The 18,670-nt window shown below is 59.4% G+C and overlaps 1 protein-coding gene across 3 annotated transcripts; it reads right to left on the bottom strand.

The window, feature by feature from the left end:
• Positions 1-2,009: 2,009 nt before the first annotated feature.
• PDLIM2 (PDZ and LIM domain 2) lies at positions 2,010-15,250 on the bottom strand. Of its 3 annotated transcripts, XM_035022537.1 has the most exons (11): positions 15,128-15,248; positions 14,794-14,918; positions 13,574-13,668; positions 12,727-12,878; positions 9,839-9,908; positions 9,572-9,723; positions 9,333-9,411; positions 5,704-5,786; positions 5,311-5,456; positions 3,696-3,813; positions 2,010-2,677 (listed from the first exon to the last, which is right to left on the bottom strand). In XM_035022537.1, the coding sequence occupies exons 3-11, from the start codon at positions 13,664-13,666 to the stop codon at positions 2,500-2,502; spliced, it is 1,071 nt and encodes a 356-aa protein (XP_034878428.1). In that variant the 5' UTR covers positions 13,667-13,668; positions 14,794-14,918; positions 15,128-15,248; the 3' UTR covers positions 2,010-2,499. The 3 variants fall into 3 exon arrangements, with proteins under 3 accessions (XP_034878428.1, XP_034878429.1, XP_034878431.1); XM_035022538.1 differs by lacking the exon at positions 14,794-14,918 and having other exon boundaries at positions 13,574-13,691; positions 15,128-15,250; XM_035022540.1 differs by lacking the exon at positions 14,794-14,918 and having other exon boundaries at positions 15,128-15,240.
• Between the last annotated feature and the right edge of the window lie 3,420 nt (positions 15,251-18,670).

Genomic DNA, 18,670 nt, shown 5'->3' with positions numbered 1-18,670 from the left:
CTCCCTTTCCAGTCTTCTCTTGGTACATCCTTTAGCCACTGCCCTAAACTGAGCATCCCGCCTGCACTCACCCCCATCTGTCGGCATTCGTCTGCTGCACCTGTCCAAGTCCTGTTCACCCTTACACACAGATGCCCTCTGCTCTGTACTCACAGGGCACGCCTGTATGTCCCACATTAGCTCTTGGCACTCGTCGCCATGTACTATGATTTCATTCGTGCCAGCTCAGTTGCGGCCATTTGACCATTACCTTCAGGAAAGCATGAAAAAGTGCTACATTCTTCTGTGTTCTCACTGTGCCAGGACCCGGTATTTACAGAGGGGTGACTGCCCCTTTTGCAGGCATTCTCCCCTGTCGTGGGCTACACCTGACAGTAGGTGGCGCCAAGGAGGCCATCCCATTGCAGACCAGGTGTTCTGGCCTGCAGTACTCCTGAGCCACCGAAAGCCATGATCTCTGTGAAAATAAAAGCAGCCATCCAGGCAAAAGGTGAGACAATTATGTCAGGGTGTAAATTATATCAACAGGTGCCCAGGGAGCCAACACAAACAGTCTCCACCAAGATTCCTTCCAAAAAGCCAGATAGCACAGTCTCTGAAGTCCAGCTTTGATCTCTTCTGTGAAAATAAAGCTGAGGCTGTGGCCCATTCTTCAGGCTGGGGGGCGGGGTGGGTCTGGAGCACCCAGCAGCACCCATGCACCTTTCTGAAATGTCCTCTGGGATTAGGACTGGGGTGGTGGGTGAATCAAGCCCTAAATCTGGTAGGGGACCTGCCCCCTGCCTCAATTCCAACATACCTGAGGGCAGACACACCTAGCACTGGTCACCCATCCTTTTTGGTTTTGTTTTTGGTTTTCAAATCAACTAGCAGTGAACCAGCAGGGTCTCCCAGGGAAGGGGCACAGAGAAAACCCTGGCTTGGAGGTGAGGCCCTTGGTGGGTGGTGGTCCCTCAGGGTGGGGGGCTCCCCTGGCATGTCCTTCCCAGGCAAGGCTAACCTGCAGCCTGTCCAAGGTTCTTTCTGGTGATTCTCTTTCTCAGATGGGTGCAGACAGCCTTGGCCAAGTGCAGGACGTACTCTAGATGTTGCCCCCTCTCCTGCCTACTGGCTCATCTGGGTAGGTCAGCTGGGCTGGCAGCAGTCACCCCAAGTATACAGCAAGGAGCACAGAGTGCCAGCCCAGCCAGTGCCAGGGGAGCACAAGTCTGTCTCCCTGAGCCGGGCCTGGGCAGAATGGACATCTGGGCCCGCTTCCTGTTTCTCTGCTGCCCACCCTCCAGCAGCCCCCTGCCTCTCCCTGCTCCCAGTGAGAAACTCGTGCTCTAAAGAACCAAGGGTTATCCCAGTAAAACTGGCATCTTTATAAGAGTCCAGGAGGTGGGGCGCCTGTGTGGCTCAGTTGGTTAAGTGCTTGCCTTTGGCTCAGGTCATGATCTTGGGGTCCTGGGATCGAGCCCCGCATAGAGTCCCCCATCAGGCTCCCTGCTCAGTGGGGAGCCTGCTTCTCTCTCTGCCTCTGCCCCTCCTCGTGCTCATCCACATCAGCGAGTGTTTGTGCTCTCTCTCTCTCTTAAATAAATAAAATCTTTTTAAAGATTTATTTGTCAGAGAGAGAGAGAGAGACAGAAAGGGCACACAAGCAGGAGCAGGGGCAGAGGCAGAGGGAGAAGCAGGCTCCCCGCTGAGCAGAGAGCCCAATGTGGGGCTCGATCCCAGGACCCTGGAATCATGACCTGAGCCGAAGGCAGACGCTTAACGACTGAGCCACCCAGGTGCCCATAAATAAATAAAAGGGTCCAGGAGGGGCGCCTGGCTAGCTCAATTAGTGGAGCATGCAACTCTTAATCTTGGGGTTGTAAGTTCCAGCCCCACATCAGTTGTAGAGAGACTTAAAAATAAAATATTTTTTAAAAAAGAGGGGAGGGTGTCCAGAAAGAGCACAACCTTCCATTAAAAGAAACAAGCCTCTTCAGTAGGGGTTTGTGGAAGGGGGGAAATAAAGGGGGAAAAAATATGTCAGTAAAGACTTTCTACCCAGTGGTAGAGAGAAACTCATCCCCAGGGGCCAGGGCAGGGAAGGAGAGGAAAGATCTACTTTGTTTTGTCCATGTATATATATTTATAGAGCTCATATGTTGAAAACTTTACAGAGTGAATACCTTTCGCCTATGACCACCCCTCTCTTTCTACATATTTCTCTCTGTGTCCCAACCTGCTTAACCCCTGTTGCACAAAGATATCCAATGCGGTGCCCACCGCCGACTTTGGTGCACAGCCTGTCCTGCAGGGGGAAGTGAGAGTATCTAGCACATGCCTGGGCCGGCGAAGCCGTCCTCATGCACAGCCCAGGACAGGTCCCAGGCCCTGGCCGCACCTAGCCTGGAGGAAGGGGCCCCACCACCCACCACCACCCTTCCATGCCAACTTGCTATTGGCATGGCCCTGGCACGGAGGTGTCCACAGAGTCGAGGGCGGGCTAAGAGCACAGCCAGGTGCTCAGGCCTGGGAGCTGAGGGTGGGGGGCGAGGAGTAGCGCTGGCGGGCATGCTTCTCACAGTACAGCTCATCCCCCACCCAGAAGTGCCCGCGCATCTTCAGGTTCAGCCCGCAGTCTGCGCAGGTGTAGCAGCCCGGGTGGCGGTAGCGCCCCTCCTGGATGCGTACAGCGTGGTTCCTGCAGGGGGCGATGGAGAGGGCGGAGCCGTCAGCCTGGGGGGTTGCGTGGAGGCGGGGCGACCGGCAGCACCGCCGCCCGTCTCGTTCCCAGGGAGCCTAGTTCCCAGCGCAGATTCAGGGAAGATCCCCAAATTTCAGACCCTGACTCCCCGAGCCTTCCTTTAGGGCTCTCGCTTCAATAACCCCCCACCCCCCACCCCCAGGACCTCTAATTAAAAAAAAAAAAAAAGTCCTTTCTCCTTTACACGAAGGCAGATAAACTCCATCCTGAATTTTCTGGGTTGTTAATAGAGCAGTGGTCCCAGGTACAAGGACCCACAGCATCGCATTCCCTGGGGACAAGTTGGAAAAATGGAAGCTCTGGGGTGTGGGCCAGCAATCCCTCTGACGGGTCCCGGGGAGCTCCGCAGCTGCTCTTTGAGGACCACCCCATGCGCGTCTGCACAGCAGGCACGGGGAATACCCCATAATGCAGGCGACACTAAAGCCCGCAGACGCTAAGGGATTTGCCTCAAGTGAGTCATCTGACCGTTAGCACTGCGTGCAAGACATCTACGGCAGCGGGAGTGGGCTTTCGGCGATTTGCCGGAGAATCCGGCTGCATTCATTCTAATGCCACCCACGGAGAAAAATGAATCTACCTCTGGAAAATCCATCCCTTTCCAAAGGGGGGAGGGAAGAGCAACGTTTTCCAGAAGGAAAATGCCTCATCTAGAGGCAGATCTCCAGAGGCTTTGAGATTACTGGAGAGCAACCAGAAGCAGTAGCATTTCTTCCTCCTCCTCCGAGGGCGAAAGCAATGAGGAAGGAGGAGATGCCGCGGGAAGAAGCCAGCAGGGCACTGTGAGAAGCCTGAAAATACCGCACAAGACCCCCTCCCACAGCCGCACGCGGCACGCCCCCCTCCAGGGGCCCTGACTGGTTGCCCTCCGCAGAGCCCTCCTGAGGGCACCCCTCTCCCCCCCGCCCCCCCGCCCGGCCGGGGCGTGCCTGCCTCCCGGGCGGCCCACACTCACACAATGCTGCTGCTGCACCTCTCACACGTGTGGAGCTTGGGCGGGGTGGCCGGGGCCCTGGAGGTGGGCAGGGCGGGCTGGGGGCTCAGCTGACTGGGCAGGAAGGCAGGCGTGCCACCTGGGAGGGGTGGGGCAGACGGACACTGGAGCGCGGGGCCGGGCGGCGGCGGGCAGGCCACGCTCACTCCTCCGGCACAGCTCTGAGGAGACCCGACAGGCGCGCTTGCGCACGACCTCTAAGGGGCCGCCGGGTGTGAGGCAGGTGGTAAGGGACGAAGGGAGTGATGGCGGCCGCTCCTTGGCCGAGGCCGGGGTAGCCCACGCTGCGGCAGCCGAGGAGTGTCTGTGCTGTGTCCACACACCCCACCAAGCAGGCGTTTCCCCTCGGGATCCAGTCAAGACGCCATTAATTAGAAGACGGCAATGATAGATAATAGCAGCCCCACAATACCTTTACTCGGTTTTCAAAGGGCTTTTCTGGGCACTGTTGCATGTGAGCCTCGGAAGGACACCGCTCGTACTGGGCAGCCAAGGACTCCAAGGCTCCAGCCGTGAAGGCACGGGCTGTCTGCGCTCCCCCCACCCCGCCGCCTCTCCCTGGGCCCTGTCCGGGGGGGCCCACCGAGGCTGCGGGGTCACGAGGGACAGGATTTGCTCCCTGCCCCCTGACCCCAGGGAACACCCCAGGAGCTGATGTCAGAGTTGAAACCGGCCACCAGGTATTGTACTGGTGAGGCAGTTGACCCAGTGCTCCCGCCTGTCCCATCGTCTGCCTCCCTGAGACCACCGCCAGGCCAGGCCTCCTCGCCCCTCCCCTGCACTAGGCAGTGCCCCCAACACACACACACAGCACCACTGCACCCCGACCACCACCGGGGCAGCTGTGCAGGCCTGTCCGCCCCGATCAACAGTTCCTCGAGGGCCGACAGGTGCCGGACTACCCTCGGCCCCCACACTCGGCACACCACAGCCCATCAGACAAGCACAGGAAATGTCTGGCGACTGAACAACTGAATGGCTCGCGAGAGTCCGTATCTCTCTTCTTGCTCACTCCAGCATCGGCCTGGCATTATTTAACGGGCCCTCCGGGGCTAGGGCACTCCTCCGCCTGGCACATGAGACCCCACAGCTAGGACTCAACCTCCAAGAGCAGGCCCCGCTACTCTCTTGCTCCCACACCAAAGCCCTCCGGGTGCCAGCCACCGCAGGCCACGGTGCTCCCCGCCACCATCTCCCCCCCTCAACCCCCTCCCCAGTGCCCTCTCTGAGGCTCGAACTCCCTGCCACCATCTTAAGGCTGTTTGTTAAAGTCTTGATCTTTCTTCAAGGGTCGAGTCAAATTCATCTTCCTCCATGAAGCCCTCCCTGGGGACCCAGCCCCCACGGGCCCTACCCCCCACCTTTATCATTCCCTTGACACTTTCCTGATCCCAGCCAGCACCTCTGGGTGCACCCCTGTAACTCCTACCAGATTGAAAGCTCCTTTAGTGCAGGGACTTCCCCTTGGTGCCTACTCCTGTGATGAGCACTTAAGAAATACCAGTTCAATATCACGTCCAGTCAGGGGTGTCCTGCCATAACCTACTTCCTACACTCAAACCCCCCAGGGGCTCACCTCTCTCCTCAGCCTCCAGGGCTTCCTGCAAGAGCCGAAAGGAGCTGGATTGCCGGGGGGCGACCCGCGCCTCACGATTCTCCTGCAGCATCTTGTAGACTTCTGAGTCCTCTTCCAGAAGGCGGCTTCCCCCTTCTGAGTCCACACTGCGGGGACAGGAGGCAGCCAGGAGTGAGGGTCCCTCCTGGGTATGAGGACCAGCATGGGTGCAGGGAAAGAGTGCCCTAGGGGAAAGGATTCTGGGGGGATTCAGAGGAGAGCCAACTGGGCTTAAAGCAGCCGGGACCCCCGCACTCCCTGCCGCCCCCATCCCTCCTCTCTGGACAGCCTGTCTGTCTCCTAACCTCCCAGGCCCTCCCGGATTCCACCCCACCCTCCAGGGCCCACTGCTACCTGAGCCTGGGGCTGGAGGAACGCCGACCCGGGGAAGGCGGCAGCACCAGCACAGCTGAGTCGCTGGCGCGGGGGAGGCTGGCCTGCGGGACAGAGAGGCACCAGGGGAGGAGTCAGCGGCTCGAGCCTGTGGCCTGCACAGCCGTCCGGGCTGCCGAGCCAAGCCCGGCTGTTCCCCAGGCCCAACACCAGAGGGCTCCCAGCTGCCGCTGACCAGCAGGCCCTGGGCGGGGGGGGGTGGGGGTGGGGGGGCCATCACCCCAGCCCTGCCCTTGGGGTACCAGGGACTGCTCCTGCTCAGTCCCAGAAGGGGAGAGTGGCCAGCCCGCATTATGGAAGTGTAATGGTTCTGCAAGGAGATGGGGCAAGGGGCAGAAGGGCAGAGAGGAAGCAAGCAGATCCTTTCGCAGTGAGGAGAAGGAAGCACAAGGGATGGAGTGAGGGGCCCAAGACCCTTCTTAGGGTCAGGGCTGGGGCTGCCTCTCTCCTACACACGCTTCCTCTCCTGAGAGGGCCCAGGTCTCCTGGCTGCCCTGGAGGTCTGGTTCTGCCCCAGGGAGTCTTGGGGGTGGGCAGGCCCATTTTGGACCCACGGCCCAGCAGCGCGCCCCCTCTCCAGGGGTGCATCCATCTTGGGCTCTTTACACTTGCCGTCTGTGTGGAAATGTCGCCTCCAGCCTCACTGTGCTCCACCTTCTGGCCTGTGCACCCACCCGTCCTACCCCGCCTCCTCTCCATTGCCAGCCCCCACGGAGAGGGTACGTCAGAACAACCAGACAGGCCACAGTGCACCGGGCTGAGGGCACGGTTCTCTGGAAGGCCAAAGTCCCTCAATTTTAAGAGTCAAAGTCAGGGACAAAGTACGGGGTCAAATGACAAAACTGCATGCATTTTTCAGCTAAAAACAGCAACTTGAGGGTTTTGAGAAGACAGCCCTTGACCCTCACTCTTCTTCCACCAGTCTACATCCCTCTTGCTCTTGGTGCCACGTGGTCCGCTGTCAGATGGTAAGACGCTTTCCTCAAGAAGGGCCGTCAGCACCAGGTACTCAAGAACCACGGCCCTCGCGCCGTCAGCGGCCGGGCTATGCCCGGAACAGGGCAGTGACTAGCGGGGAGGGCGGCCCAAATCCACCCCGGCTCTCTTTGCAAGCCAAGTCCTCGTGCCAGCCAGAGGGAGGGGTGCTGTCTTCACGTCCCATCTGCTCACCAAGGCGTGGGCCTACCCAGAGGTGGCAGCTTCCAGTTTCCAGAAGGGCCCCATGAAGGCTGGTGGGGTCCTGTGCCTGCAGCTCAGGAGCCAGCAGCAAGGCCACGGCCACAGCAGACCGGGGTGGGGGCACCTCACCTACAGCCACCTCTAACCCCCCTCCTCCTGCCAGACCACCGTGCCCTGGTGGAGAGGAGCTCAACTCCCTCACTGGGAGCAGCTCTGCCTTCCTCCTCCCTCCCTCCCAGTCAGCTAGGGACACCTGCCCTCGCAGAAGGAACCTTTCACCCCCAAGTCCAGAGAAGCGGCTCACCTGCCCCCCAAGAGCTCATGTGTAGCCAACACCTCTCAAACTGTGTTCTGATGAACACAGGGATGTTAATAAGTGTGTGGCAGGTATGTGTGTGTGTGTGGGGGGGAATGCCAGGAGAAATTCTGTAGTTAAATAAGTTTAGGAAATTAATAAAATTAAATATATTTCTCATGGGACTTCTTAGAGCCTTTAAGGTGCTAAAAGTACACAGTGGCCCCCAAGAGGGAGGTGTGGGATCTGGTGACTCCCACACCATCTGACCACAGCCTCATTCAGAGACCAGAATGCAAGCTTCATTGGGTTAGGAATTTCTGTTTATCCACCAATGCATCCCCAGAGACTAGAAGGGTGCCTGACACAAAGCAACTGCTCAGCAAAAGTTTGTTGAAGGAATGACCACGGTCCTCAGGCCAAAGAAGGGAACTCGGAGCATGGGGACTGACTGTGAGGTCCAGAGAGAGAAAGAGGGGCTTACCCAAGGTGAGATGGTAGAGGTGGGACTACCCCAAGTCTCCCTGCCACCCAGCCCAGGGCTCCTGTTTACACTACATGGGTGGTCCTCGAATCTTTGCATCATGTCCCCAAGGGCTCCTTAAAACACAGATTGTGCCCCTGCTCCACACCCTCACCCTTGCATCTGATTCAGTAAGTCCAGGCTGGGACCTGAGAATGTGCATTTCTAACAGGTTCCGAGGTGTTGCTGCTGGCTTGGGAGCCACTCCCTGTACCACCAGCATCTCCCCTTTGCCCAAGTTTGGGAACCGCAAGGAAGAAGGCCAAGATGGATGGACCCTCTCCAGCCATGCCCTGGGCCAAGCACATTCCCAGCTGGTCTCAGCCCAAAGATCTCCCAGAGGAGCCCCTCCCCACCCCCACCCAGGCCCAAACATGCCAGGTCTTGCTTGTACGCTGCTTTCCCATCTCCCTGGCTTATCATTCTCTAATCTAAACCCTACCCAGTCCTACCTCGGACGTCCAGCAAAATTCCTGACAAAGCCTTCTCAGGCCACCAGGCCCACACTCATCTTTTCCCTCCCAGAATGCCTCCTGCTTTCATAATTAAGACCACACTGTTTAGCTCTTAATTGTTCCCAAACTGCTTTACATGCTTGTCTTATCTCCCCAACTACGCTTTAAATTCTTTAAAGACAGGGATCTTATCGAATGCATCTCTATGCCTACATTGCCCGGCAGGCCACTGAGTGGGCCCACAAGGAGTCACTGGTGAACTCGTACTGTCCAGCCCCCACAGGAGCCCTCTCCTTCCTTCCCCAGAGCCCCCAGTTGCGAATGCTCTTCCCCAGCCATCTCCAAAGGCTCTGCTTTCTGGAATGCAAAATCAACCGGAGGTAGGATTCCAGCAGCTGGGCCTCATCCCCTTCACCCCAAAGGCTGGACATGCCCCCCCAACTCTGCCCCCAGCAGCTGTGGCCCAGGACTGTTGGCGGCCTCACTCCCTCACTTCCTCACTCCTGCCCTTAGAGAGGAGAAATAACACCAAGGCGGGGGGGGGGGGGGGGGGGCGGCCCCCAGTTCCCGGGGGGGCCTGGTCGGGGGGGGGGGCGGTGGGCTGTGTGGAAGGTTGTCCAGGGTAGAAGGGCAGGGAGGAGGGCAGACAGAAAGTAAGCCAAGTGCAACTTGAGGCAGAACCGCAGTCCCACTGGTGGTTCTCTGGGCTGAGTCAGAGGAGGAGGAAGGGGGATGGGGTGATGGGAGTTGGGGGCGGGTATGGGGCTTGGAATGGGGAGGAATGTGTTCAAGAGATGCAGCCAGAGCCAAAGGGAACCATCCCAACAACAGCAGCAAAACTATTTCAGCCCTGGCCCAAGAGAAACACTCAGGAAGGGAGGACGCTAGCAGGAGGGGGGAGGTGGCGAGTGGGAGGACAGGAGGTAGAAGGCCACCTGGGACTGGCCAGGCAGGCTTGGGGCACAGTAAGCATGGCCCACCAGCAGACACAGTGGCCTCCGGGCTCAGGGGAGGGGTATGCTTGTTGCTGGAGATGGAGGTGCTGGCTGCCCCAGGGGGACCCGCCCTCTGCAGCCCCACGGGGGCCACTGGCACCCTGGCCGGATGGGAGGCTCTCTCCTCCCCCCAGGCATCTCACCTGGCGGCTCCCAGGGCGGCCCCCGTAGGAGAAGCGGTCAGCAGCAGTGGGTCCCGGGGAGTGTGCCAGGCTCTGGAAACTGAAATGTGGGAAACAGACGGTGTGTGTGCCAGGTGTCCCACCCAGCCTGCCTCAGGGACACAGAGGGTGCCCTCAGGCTCCCCTAAACCCAGCTACTGAGACTGAGAGGCCTGTTCTGGACCCTGTTGCCATCACGCTCCCCCGCTCCCCGCACTCACCTGCGGCTGACCACAGCCTCTCCAGGGAGGGCATGTGGGCTGCTGGGGGACAGGGTAGAGAAGGGGCTGCCTGGCTGGGGGCTGGAGGACACGGGGCTGGAGCAGGAAGACCGCAGGGAGGACTGGCTGTCCGCGTGCGTCCTCATGGAGCCCTGCGGAGAGAAGGGCCGGGAAGCGAGCACCCATCCCCATCCCCTACCGGCCCTGCCCCTCAGGGCTCCCCTCAATTCAGGGTGCTGGAGTTCCCAGCAGGAGGCACCATCCTACCTGGAAGCGAGTCACCAGCACTTCCACAGAGCTTTCCCCATTGGTCTGCCTGGGGGAAGAAGCCCGGGACCTGAGGAGAGGCCAGAGGGAGGCAGGTGACAGGAGTCCAGGAACCCCGCTCACCTGACAGGGGCTGCAGATTTCAGCTGTTCCCACAACAGATTCTCAAGACTCGTAAAATGTTCAAGACATGTGGACATCAGGTTGTCAACTTTCAACTTGGCCAAGTTCAAAACAAACAACTATTATTAATATCCACCATCATTTCTCAAAGGAATGGACAGTTTAGCCTCAATATGAAGAATGGACACAATTTCATAAATTCAATTTTATTAAAAACTCACAGTATCCCCCTTTTTTTTTTTAAGATTTTTCATTTATTTGGGGCGCCTGCGTGGCTCAGTCGTTGGGCGTCTGCCTTCGGCTCAGGTCATGATCCCAGGGTTCTGGGATCGAGCCCCGCATCGGGCTCCCTGCTCCACAGGAAACCTGCTTCTCCCTCTTCCACTCCCCCTGCTTGTGTTCCCTCTCTCGCTGTGTCTCTCTCTGTCAAATAAATAACTAAAATCTTTAAAAAAAAATTTTTTTTTTTCATTTATTTACTTGAGAGAGCATGAAAGGGCACGAGCTGGGGAGTAGGGCAGTGGGAAAGGGAGAAGCAGACTCCTTGATCAGTGTGGAGCCCAGACATGGGGCTCGATCCCAGGACCCCGAGATCATGACCTAAGCCAAAGTCAGATACTTAACCAACTGAGCCACCCAGGCGCCCCTCTTTTTTTTTTTAAGTAATCTCTATGCTAAACATGGGGCTCAAACTCAAGACCCAGGGATGAAGTGTTATAGGCTCCACCAACTGAGCCAGCCAGGCACCCCTCTTTTTATTTCTTTTTTTAAATTTTTTTCTTCTTCTTTTTCTCAAAGATTTTATTTATCTATTTGATAGAGACACAGTGAGAGAGGGAACACAAGCAGGGGGAGTGGGAGAAGCAGGCCTCCCGCTGAGCGGAGAGCCCAATGTGGGGCTCGATCCCACGACCCTGGGATCATGCCCTGAGCCGAAGGCAGACGCTTAATGAATGATCCATCCAGGCGCCCCCCTCTTTTTATTTCTTTTTCTTTTTTCTCTTTTCTTCTTTTTTTGGGCATTTCATCTAGACTTTGTCATTGGTCAGCATCAGTTTATAGATCGATTCTGGGGGAGATTGCTGATTTCATATAAATAATCCTTTATCTTTCACGCACGGAGAAACTGAAGCCCAGAGAGAGAAAGGGAGTTTCCTAAAGTCCAACAGTGGCCGGGCCCGCTGTGCACTCTCCTCTGCCCAGCCAGAGGCTGTCCCCCACCAGCTTTGCTGCTAATGGCTCGAATATCTTTGAGAGGGTCATTCCCGGTCCCTTCTGAAGGCTTCTCCTCCATAAAACAAAGGGTGGAGCCTGTCTCCCCCCACCCCCACACCATCCTGCAGGACCTAGAGAGCCAAGGCAACAAGCAGGCCCAGCTCCCCACCAATCATCAAGGTAGCCAGCAAAAGATGTGCCCCCACCTCAGCTCCCCAGGGACCCCCCCTCCAAGGCCCTTCCCGCTGGAGTCTTGAACAGGAGGCCTTTGGAGGTCTGGGACTAACTGAGGGTGAAGAAAGAGCCTGCCATGTCCCAACCCCACTACACCATTCCTGGATCTCTGGCCACTTCTAGAGAGGTCAACAAGACCTGCAGTCACCACACACCACACCAGCCTCAGCCTCCCCAAGGAGGCGTGGGGGGCCAGAGTGAAGGGAGCTTGGGCTTTGGCTCCAGTCCAGAGCACGGCTTCCTGCCAGAGTTTCTGTGTGCTCCTGTAGAGGAGACTGGGAGGGTTTAGGAGCAGCCCAGACAAAAAGAAGAGGCAGGGAATCTTGACCTGCCCAACATGGAGCTGGAAACCTGGAGGGACTTGGTCAGGCCCATTCCCTGATGGCACTGGGTCCCTCTAAGAGGAGCCTACAGGAGGTGATGGCGTGAGCAGCTCCCTGCCCCTCCACCACCCCACTCTGCAGTCCCTTGTAGATTTTGGTTCCCTTCCCAGATGCCTTGAGGTACTCTCCACCCTCCTCCTCTGGGTCCCACTCCTGCAAACACTCACAAGCCTGAGTGGCATGAGGGAGTCACTAAAGAAGCCAAGGCCATGAGAGCATCATGGGAGCCAGCTTCTATGGCACTGTGGGATGGTAGGGGTGAAGAGAGGGCAAGGAGCCAGGGCCCAGAGAGAGCCCAGTGAGGGGAGGGGATGGCAGAGAGGCAGGAGGTACCTGACTCAGGTTCAAGGCCCGCCCAGAGGGTTCTCCTGGCTGGGGGATCTCCCAGCATTCCTGCCCTGTGACTCACTTTGGTGCTCCACCCCAGGGAGCCACCTGTTCCCACCCCCACCCCCAACCCAGGCCTCCTGGCTGAAAACCCAAGCCTGGGAATCTGCCTTCACCTGCACAGCCCGGAGAGGCAATGGCGGGGGAGCCCCTAAACTCCTCAAACCACCCCCCAGGATCTGAACAAAGGCCATTCCCTCTTGGAGGCAGGGGCCCAGGAGACCCAGCCTAAGGCACACCTTTCCCCTCTTCAACTCACTTCATGCCCAGACCCTGTACCCTGCACACTTGGGAACCAGTCAAACCCGGGCATCCAGGTGGTTGATGCCAGCCTGCCCTGCCCATGGCTGCATGCCCGGCCAGCACAGGGACACCGCTCAGCCCATCCTGCTACAGCTCCAGAGCCTGGACCTTCTCAAACATGAGCCAAAAAGGCCCAGGAAGGCCAGGTTGGGGCTGAGGGCAGGGGGTGAGGGCAGCCACTGTGCAGCAGGCTGGCAGAGGGGAGAAGAATGCTGGCAGGCCCAGCAGAGGTGGGGGGCCTACCGGTCTAGCTGCAGCCGCAGGGGTGAGGGGCTATGGCGGATCTTGCTCTGGGCCTCAGCATGAAGCATGCCCTCAGCGCTCTCCCCGTTGATGGCCAGGATAATGTCGCCAGGCCGGAGGTCAGCAGCCTCAGCCTTGCCCCTCTCAGTTACCTGCAGGGGATGAGGAACAAGTGGTCTGAGATACGCCTGCTCAGACAGCGATGACATTCCTATAGGGAGAGAGGATAGGGGTTTCTCTCTGTCCTGCCAAGAAACACAGCAGCAGGTTTGAACCAGGCTGGCCCGTGTCCCCCTTTGTCTCCCTGCCCAGCAGTGTCTGCCCAGCTCATCAGCTAATCCCCTCCCAGAGCTGGAGTGGAACCATGCCCCTCACCCCAGCACTGGAACCCTCACAGAGCCTCCTGAAGAAATGGCAGGATTTCAGGGGCTGTGCTTGGAAATCCTTCTGGATAGAGAGCCCTGCCCTTGCAAAGCACACCATACAGGTAGCTGCCGCGTGAATGCTCCCTGGCCTGGGCCTGGGTCAAGAAGACACTACCAAGGACTTGGGGCTCCTGTTCTAGTAAGCCCCCCAAGTGGCCGCCAGCACGTATAGGGTTGGTGACCAAGGAGAAAAGAGCAGGCCCTGTACTTGGCCCAGCTCCCTTTCATTCCCTAGAAGTCTGTTCCCGAAGTGGTCACCACATCCCCATGGCAATGGGGTCCCTGTCCTCTCCAGGCTAACACTCCCAGAAGCAGGCCTTCTGACTCCAGAATAAAAAAAGAAAGGTACCTGTGGAGACCAGGTAGACAGGGTAGACCCTAACTCTGGGGGTACCTCCTTAGCTCCCGGAACTAGCCCTTACCTTGGTCACCATGATGGGCGTGTGGAAATCCCTGCCCCCAGTGATCCGGAAGCCCCAGGGCCCTGGCCCCACCACATCCACCGTCAGTGCCATATCTGAGGAAGAAGGGACAGAGATCCTGTAAGGTGGTAGAAGAAGCAAAAGAGAGAGGATGACAGGTCCAGGGAGCAGCCAGTTAGGGGCTGGGGAGGGGGGGGAGGGGGAGGGTAGAGGAAGTGACTAACTCCCTCCTTCAACCCCCCACCCCGGTTTCACTTCCCCCCACCCTGGGAAGCCATGACTCTGAGTTCCCCCTTCACCGCCACGGTCTTCAGCAGCGCAGCTCCCAGAAGGCAGGCCGTTAGGGTGCCTCACAGGGCCTTGCTGGATGGAGACCAGGCGGGCAGGGGCTGGAGGTGGTAGGAGATGTCACCGTTTCCTGCCCCGCCCCCCCGCCCCCGGCAAGGCTAAGTCCCATCAGTGCTTGCTTCCTGTCCCCAAAACTGACTGCACAAGGTACTTCCTCCCCACTCTGGGGGAGGGCACCACTCTGGGAACAGGAGTGACAGCAAACAAGGGGGTGATGCCACCACAGACTGTTCAAATAGTTGGCTGGGTGGGGACTGGACCAGGGTCTTCAGAGGGGCCTCTGGGCTGCCTGCCTGGCCCCTGGCAATGCGGTCCAGGTAGGCAAGACTAGGCTTCCCACCTCCCCCAGGGGCCTGCTGCCCTCTGAACAGCCCCAGCCAGAAGGACAGGCTCATCTGCCAAGCTGGGCACACCCACCCCCTGGCAATGGCTAGCAGGGCGAGCTGACTGATGCTGCCTGCTAGCTGGGGCCGCAGGTCTCCCATCCACGGCCCCCTCCGCTGGGCAAGGGAGTGTCCTTGCAGACCCAGCCCTGGTAGGATTTCCTGAGCCTCTAGTTATGGAGTCAGGAGCCAACCCAGGCAGGAAGCTGTAATGCCAGCCCTGGGCCACCACCCTGCCCAGCACCCACCCCAGGGGCTGCCCCTGGGGAGGCCCAGAGACTGCAAGTGCTGTGTGAATCTATCAAGGACACTAGGGCCACTTCCCGTGTTTAAGAGCCTGGGGAGAGGGCGCCCAAGCAAGAAGAGCTGTCTGCCCTCTCCCCGGTCCTTGGCTTCGCCTTTTGCCCAGGCCTAGCCCCTGTCCCTGCCCAGGTCCCCCAGGTCCTCAGGCCGGCGCTGGCGGTTCACAGAGGCTTTGGATTCTCAGACCTTTGAGCCGGCCGGTGGACTCCGCGCCCTGGGCCGCGGGGAAGTGCCCAGCCCGTCGGCCCGCCCGGCTCTCCCAGTTCTGGCTCCTTCTACGCTCCGAGGCCAAAGTACCCGCGGGCCGGGTGCTGGAGGAGGAGAGCCCGGGATCAGGAAAGCCCAGCACGCAGGGGGCGCCGGCCTCCAGGCGAGGCTGCAGGGACGGGGGCCGTGGGCGGAGGAAAGAGCCGGGGCGCCGAGAGCAGCGCAGAGGGGGCGCGGGCGCGCAGAGCTGCGAGGTCCCCGGACCCGGGAAGGTCGCCGGCCGTGCGGACGGTGCGCAGGTGGGCGCGCTCACCTGGCTCCCGCTAACCCGTCGGGCTGGGCGGCCAGACCCGGGAGGGAAGGGAAGGAGGGAGGGTGAGGAGACACCGCCGCTGCCGCCGCCGCCGCCGCCGCCGCCGCCGCCGCCGCCGCCGTCTGCCCGACTCTGGGGAGAGCCCGCCCGGGGCTCCAGGACCTGCCTCCGCCCATGTGATCCCGGGGCCGCCCCTGCCGCCGCCCCTGGCCCGGGAGGCCGCCTCCTCCGCGCAGCCCAGCCCCGGCGCTGCCACCTGGCCCGCGCCCTGCTGGGGTGCGCGGGGGCTTCTCTCCCTAGAGCCCCCTAGAGGCTGCGGTCGTCCTCCCCGAGGTGCCCTTCTCCCGACTGCTCCGGGAGGCCCTGGGAGGCGTTCCGGTGACGGGTCGCGAGCCCCACTGCGCGGACAGCAGAGGCTGTCGCCCCCTGAAGCTCTCCCAGGCCGGCCGCGCCCACCCGCCTTCACAGGGGCCCTCGAGCAACGCCCCCCCCCACACACACCCCGGGCCCGGGCGGAGGAGGGCCTGCTGGGCCTGTCTGCGGTCCGCCTGGCTCCTCCGCCCACTCCCGGCTCCGACTCCGCGGCTGGCGCGGACGCGGCCCCGACACCCACAGATCCCGAGCTGGGGCCGCCCCCGCGCCCTCCTCAGCTCCGTTCCCCAACGGCCCGCGCGCTCCCCGGGCGCTGGCTGCGGGCTGCTGGGCTCTTGGGGCTGCGCAGAGCTGCCCCTGCTGGAGATGCCCCGCAAGGCTGCTCGGCTCAGGGCGACCTTGGAGGCCCAGGAGCTGGAAGGAATCCTGACTGGTGGTCGCGGGGCACTCTCCATACTTTTCCATTCCTGGCTGCCCTCCCCTCACCCTCTCTGCTGTCCTGCCTGGGGTGGGCCGGCCCCAGCAATCACCACGGGCCCTCGCTGCCCATGAGGCCAGCCTTCTGCCAACCACCTGGAACCCAGGCTCTAGGGAGAGGGAGAGGGCAGCCGAGGAAAGGCCCCAGGCACCAGCTCAGAACCATCTGGCAAATGGTTCCCCAGCACCATACCTGCCAACCCCCAACCCTGGCACGTCAGGGCCCACCAGAGCTGACTCTGGCATCTCCCATTAGTCTCCACTTTGCACTCCGTCAGGCTGGTCTGTTTTCAGGGAAGCACACCTGTGGGCACAGCTGTAACTTGCCTGCCTCAGGTATGAGTCATTCCCTCCAAGTTCCCTCTGCAAGGAGTGCCCTCCCCACTCTTCCCGCCTACTTATGCCCTGTGTCTCATCCTCCCTGCACTGCCAGCCGGCGTACTGCAGCCAGCCTCCCACGGCCTCTGTCCTCGGTGTGTGTAAGCCTCTCTCCCACCAAACAGTCCCGGGCCTCCTGGAGTGGCCACTTGGCCTGACACAGGTGCTCTACCACACAACTAGACTGGAAGCCCTTGAGGGAGCAGGAAACTGCAGGACCGGCAAGCACAACCTTGGGGTCACACAGACCTAGCCTCAAATGCCAGATCTGCCTCTTAGTGTGTGACCGTGGGTAATTTCCTCACTTTCCCCATGGGTAAAATGGGGATAGTGCCTACCTTAGCCCCCTGTGTGCAGACTGTCCTCCCATATAAAGCTACTGGCCTGCAGCTTCCTCTTAGGGCAAGGGAGGGTGGTGACTAGTTCACTGCTCCATCCCCAGAGCCTAGCACAGTGCCTGGCACACAGTAGGCATTCAATAAGGTTAAATGAATATTGTTTGAATGATTGAATGGATTCATTTCCCTTCCTTCACCCCTATTTGTGGCAGAGCCTCTGTTTTACATCTCTTTGTGCTCCTGACTTTTCCCTCGTCCCTAGCATCTACAGGCTAATCTGCAGGATTTCTGCTCTGTGGGTTGTGCATTCACAAAACTCATGACCAAGACAAAATCGACTGACCCAAGGGCAAGACCCTGTGGACCAGAAGGGAGTACTGTCCTGCTCTAAGCAACTCTGCGGCCCTGGGCAATCACTCAGCTCACCTCTCTAATGGGATGAGCATCCCCAGTGGCCTACAGCGCTTTCTGACTCCGACCCCGCAGATCCCCCTCCCCCCTTGGCCCGTGACCCGTCCCCTCCCCTCCTGCCTCCCTCCCGCCAGGTCAAGGCACAGAAGCGGTCATTGTGCAGGCAGGGCTGTCACGGCAGGCAGCCCGAGGGCATAGTGTTGGTGTGCTGCAGAGGTTTCAGGGCTCCATCAGAGGGTGTGGATTTGGTTTCTGCTCCAGGGAAAGGAAGTCTCAATCAACGCTGTAACTTTTTTGAGGGCATCAGGGAATGGGAAGGAGCTGGGACAGGGGAGCTGGAACAGGCCAGTGGGTTCCTGAAGAATGGTCATTTCCACCAACTTAGAAGCAGATCGTGATGGGCGCCTGGGTGGCTCAGTTGGTTAAGCGACTGCCTTCGGCTCAGGTCATGATCCTGGAGTCCCGGGATGAGTCCCAAGTCGGGCTCCCTGCTCGGCAGGGAGTCTGCTTCTCTCTCTGACCCTCCCCCCTCTCACGCTCTATCTCATTCTCTCTCTCAAATAAATAAATAAAACCTTAAAAAAAAAAAAAGCAGATCGTGGTGAGGACTGGGGTGGACGGAAGAGACGGAGGGCACATAGGTCTTGTTCTCCCAGGTGTTGTTTAACCACCACTGGGGCCCAGGCCACACCCAGGCTCAAGGAAACTGCCGGGGCCAGGCTATGGCCCTGTCATTCACAGGCAGAACAAGGCACCACCACCTCTTCCCACCCACCTAGGGTAGGGGTGCCCTAAGCGACAGGCCTGGCAGACAGGACTGCCGGGAAGAACATAGAAGACGCCCAACCCAGGAAAGTCCTTGGCCTCCCGCATGACCTTCCTTGTCCAGGACAAGGACTGCCTGGGCGTATGGTGCACTTTGTGTACCTGACTTCACATTTTATAATGATGTGACCCAGACAACTTAATTTCTCCGCCTCAGGCTGTGGTCCCGTAAAATGGAATCCTACCCCCGCCACCGGGAGGCTTACATCAGAGAGCATACGGGGAGCACCTTATGCCCTGCTCAGCTACCAGCAGCTGCCAATGAATGGAGTTTTCTTTCCTGGCAGAGCAACCAGGCCCGAACTGCGCCACTCCGTCGCCCTATAGGGACCACCAAGCCCCAGGACCCTGAAACCCTGGGCAAAAAGAGTTGCTTTGGCTAAGCTGTGCCCCACCACTCCCAGCTTCCCGCAGTCGATGGCTCAAAAACCCGAGCCCAAAGAAGAAAGTAAGCAAACACACGAGCACTTTGGTTTGGAAATGGAGCACACAGAAGGAAAACATTAGGAGCAGAACAGCTAGAAATGTCATCTAGTCCAGCAGCCCCATGGCAGCTCCGGAATCAAAACAGCCTGCACACAGGCCGCATTCAGCGCTCATCTCTGGTTTCTCCCCACGGTCAGGCTTGCCCTGGGCCCTGTGACGTTGTCTCTCTTGGCGCTGCCTCTCCCGGGGGCTGCCCCATTCTGCCTGCGACCTGAGGGCTGAGATCTGCAGACAAGGATGGTACTTTTCCACCCTC

Source organism: Mirounga leonina, unplaced genomic scaffold (genome assembly GCF_011800145.1).
Source record: "Mirounga leonina isolate KUSES-001 unplaced genomic scaffold, KU_Mleo_1.0 Mir_176, whole genome shotgun sequence".
In the NCBI taxonomy this organism is placed as follows: domain Eukaryota; kingdom Metazoa; phylum Chordata; class Mammalia; order Carnivora; family Phocidae; genus Mirounga; species Mirounga leonina.
This window is presented reverse-complemented; position numbering and strand designations above follow the sequence as displayed.

What these genes read in the sequence shown, in the direction of transcription:
- PDLIM2 (XM_035022538.1), bottom strand. Translation starts at nt 13,666, where the DNA reads ATGGCACTGACGGTGGATGTGGTGGGGCCAGGGCCCTGGGGCTTCCGG. An exon ending in CTGCGGCTGCAGCTAGACCG is followed by an intron (nt 9,909 to 12,726) that starts GTAGGCCCCCCA and finishes GCCTCTCCTCAG; the next exon opens with GTCCCGGGCTTCTTCCCCCA. An exon ending in GCCGCCCTGGGAGCCGCCAG is followed by an intron (nt 5,787 to 9,332) that starts GTGAGATGCCTG and finishes TCTGTCCCGCAG; the next exon opens with GCCAGCCTCCCCCGCGCCAG.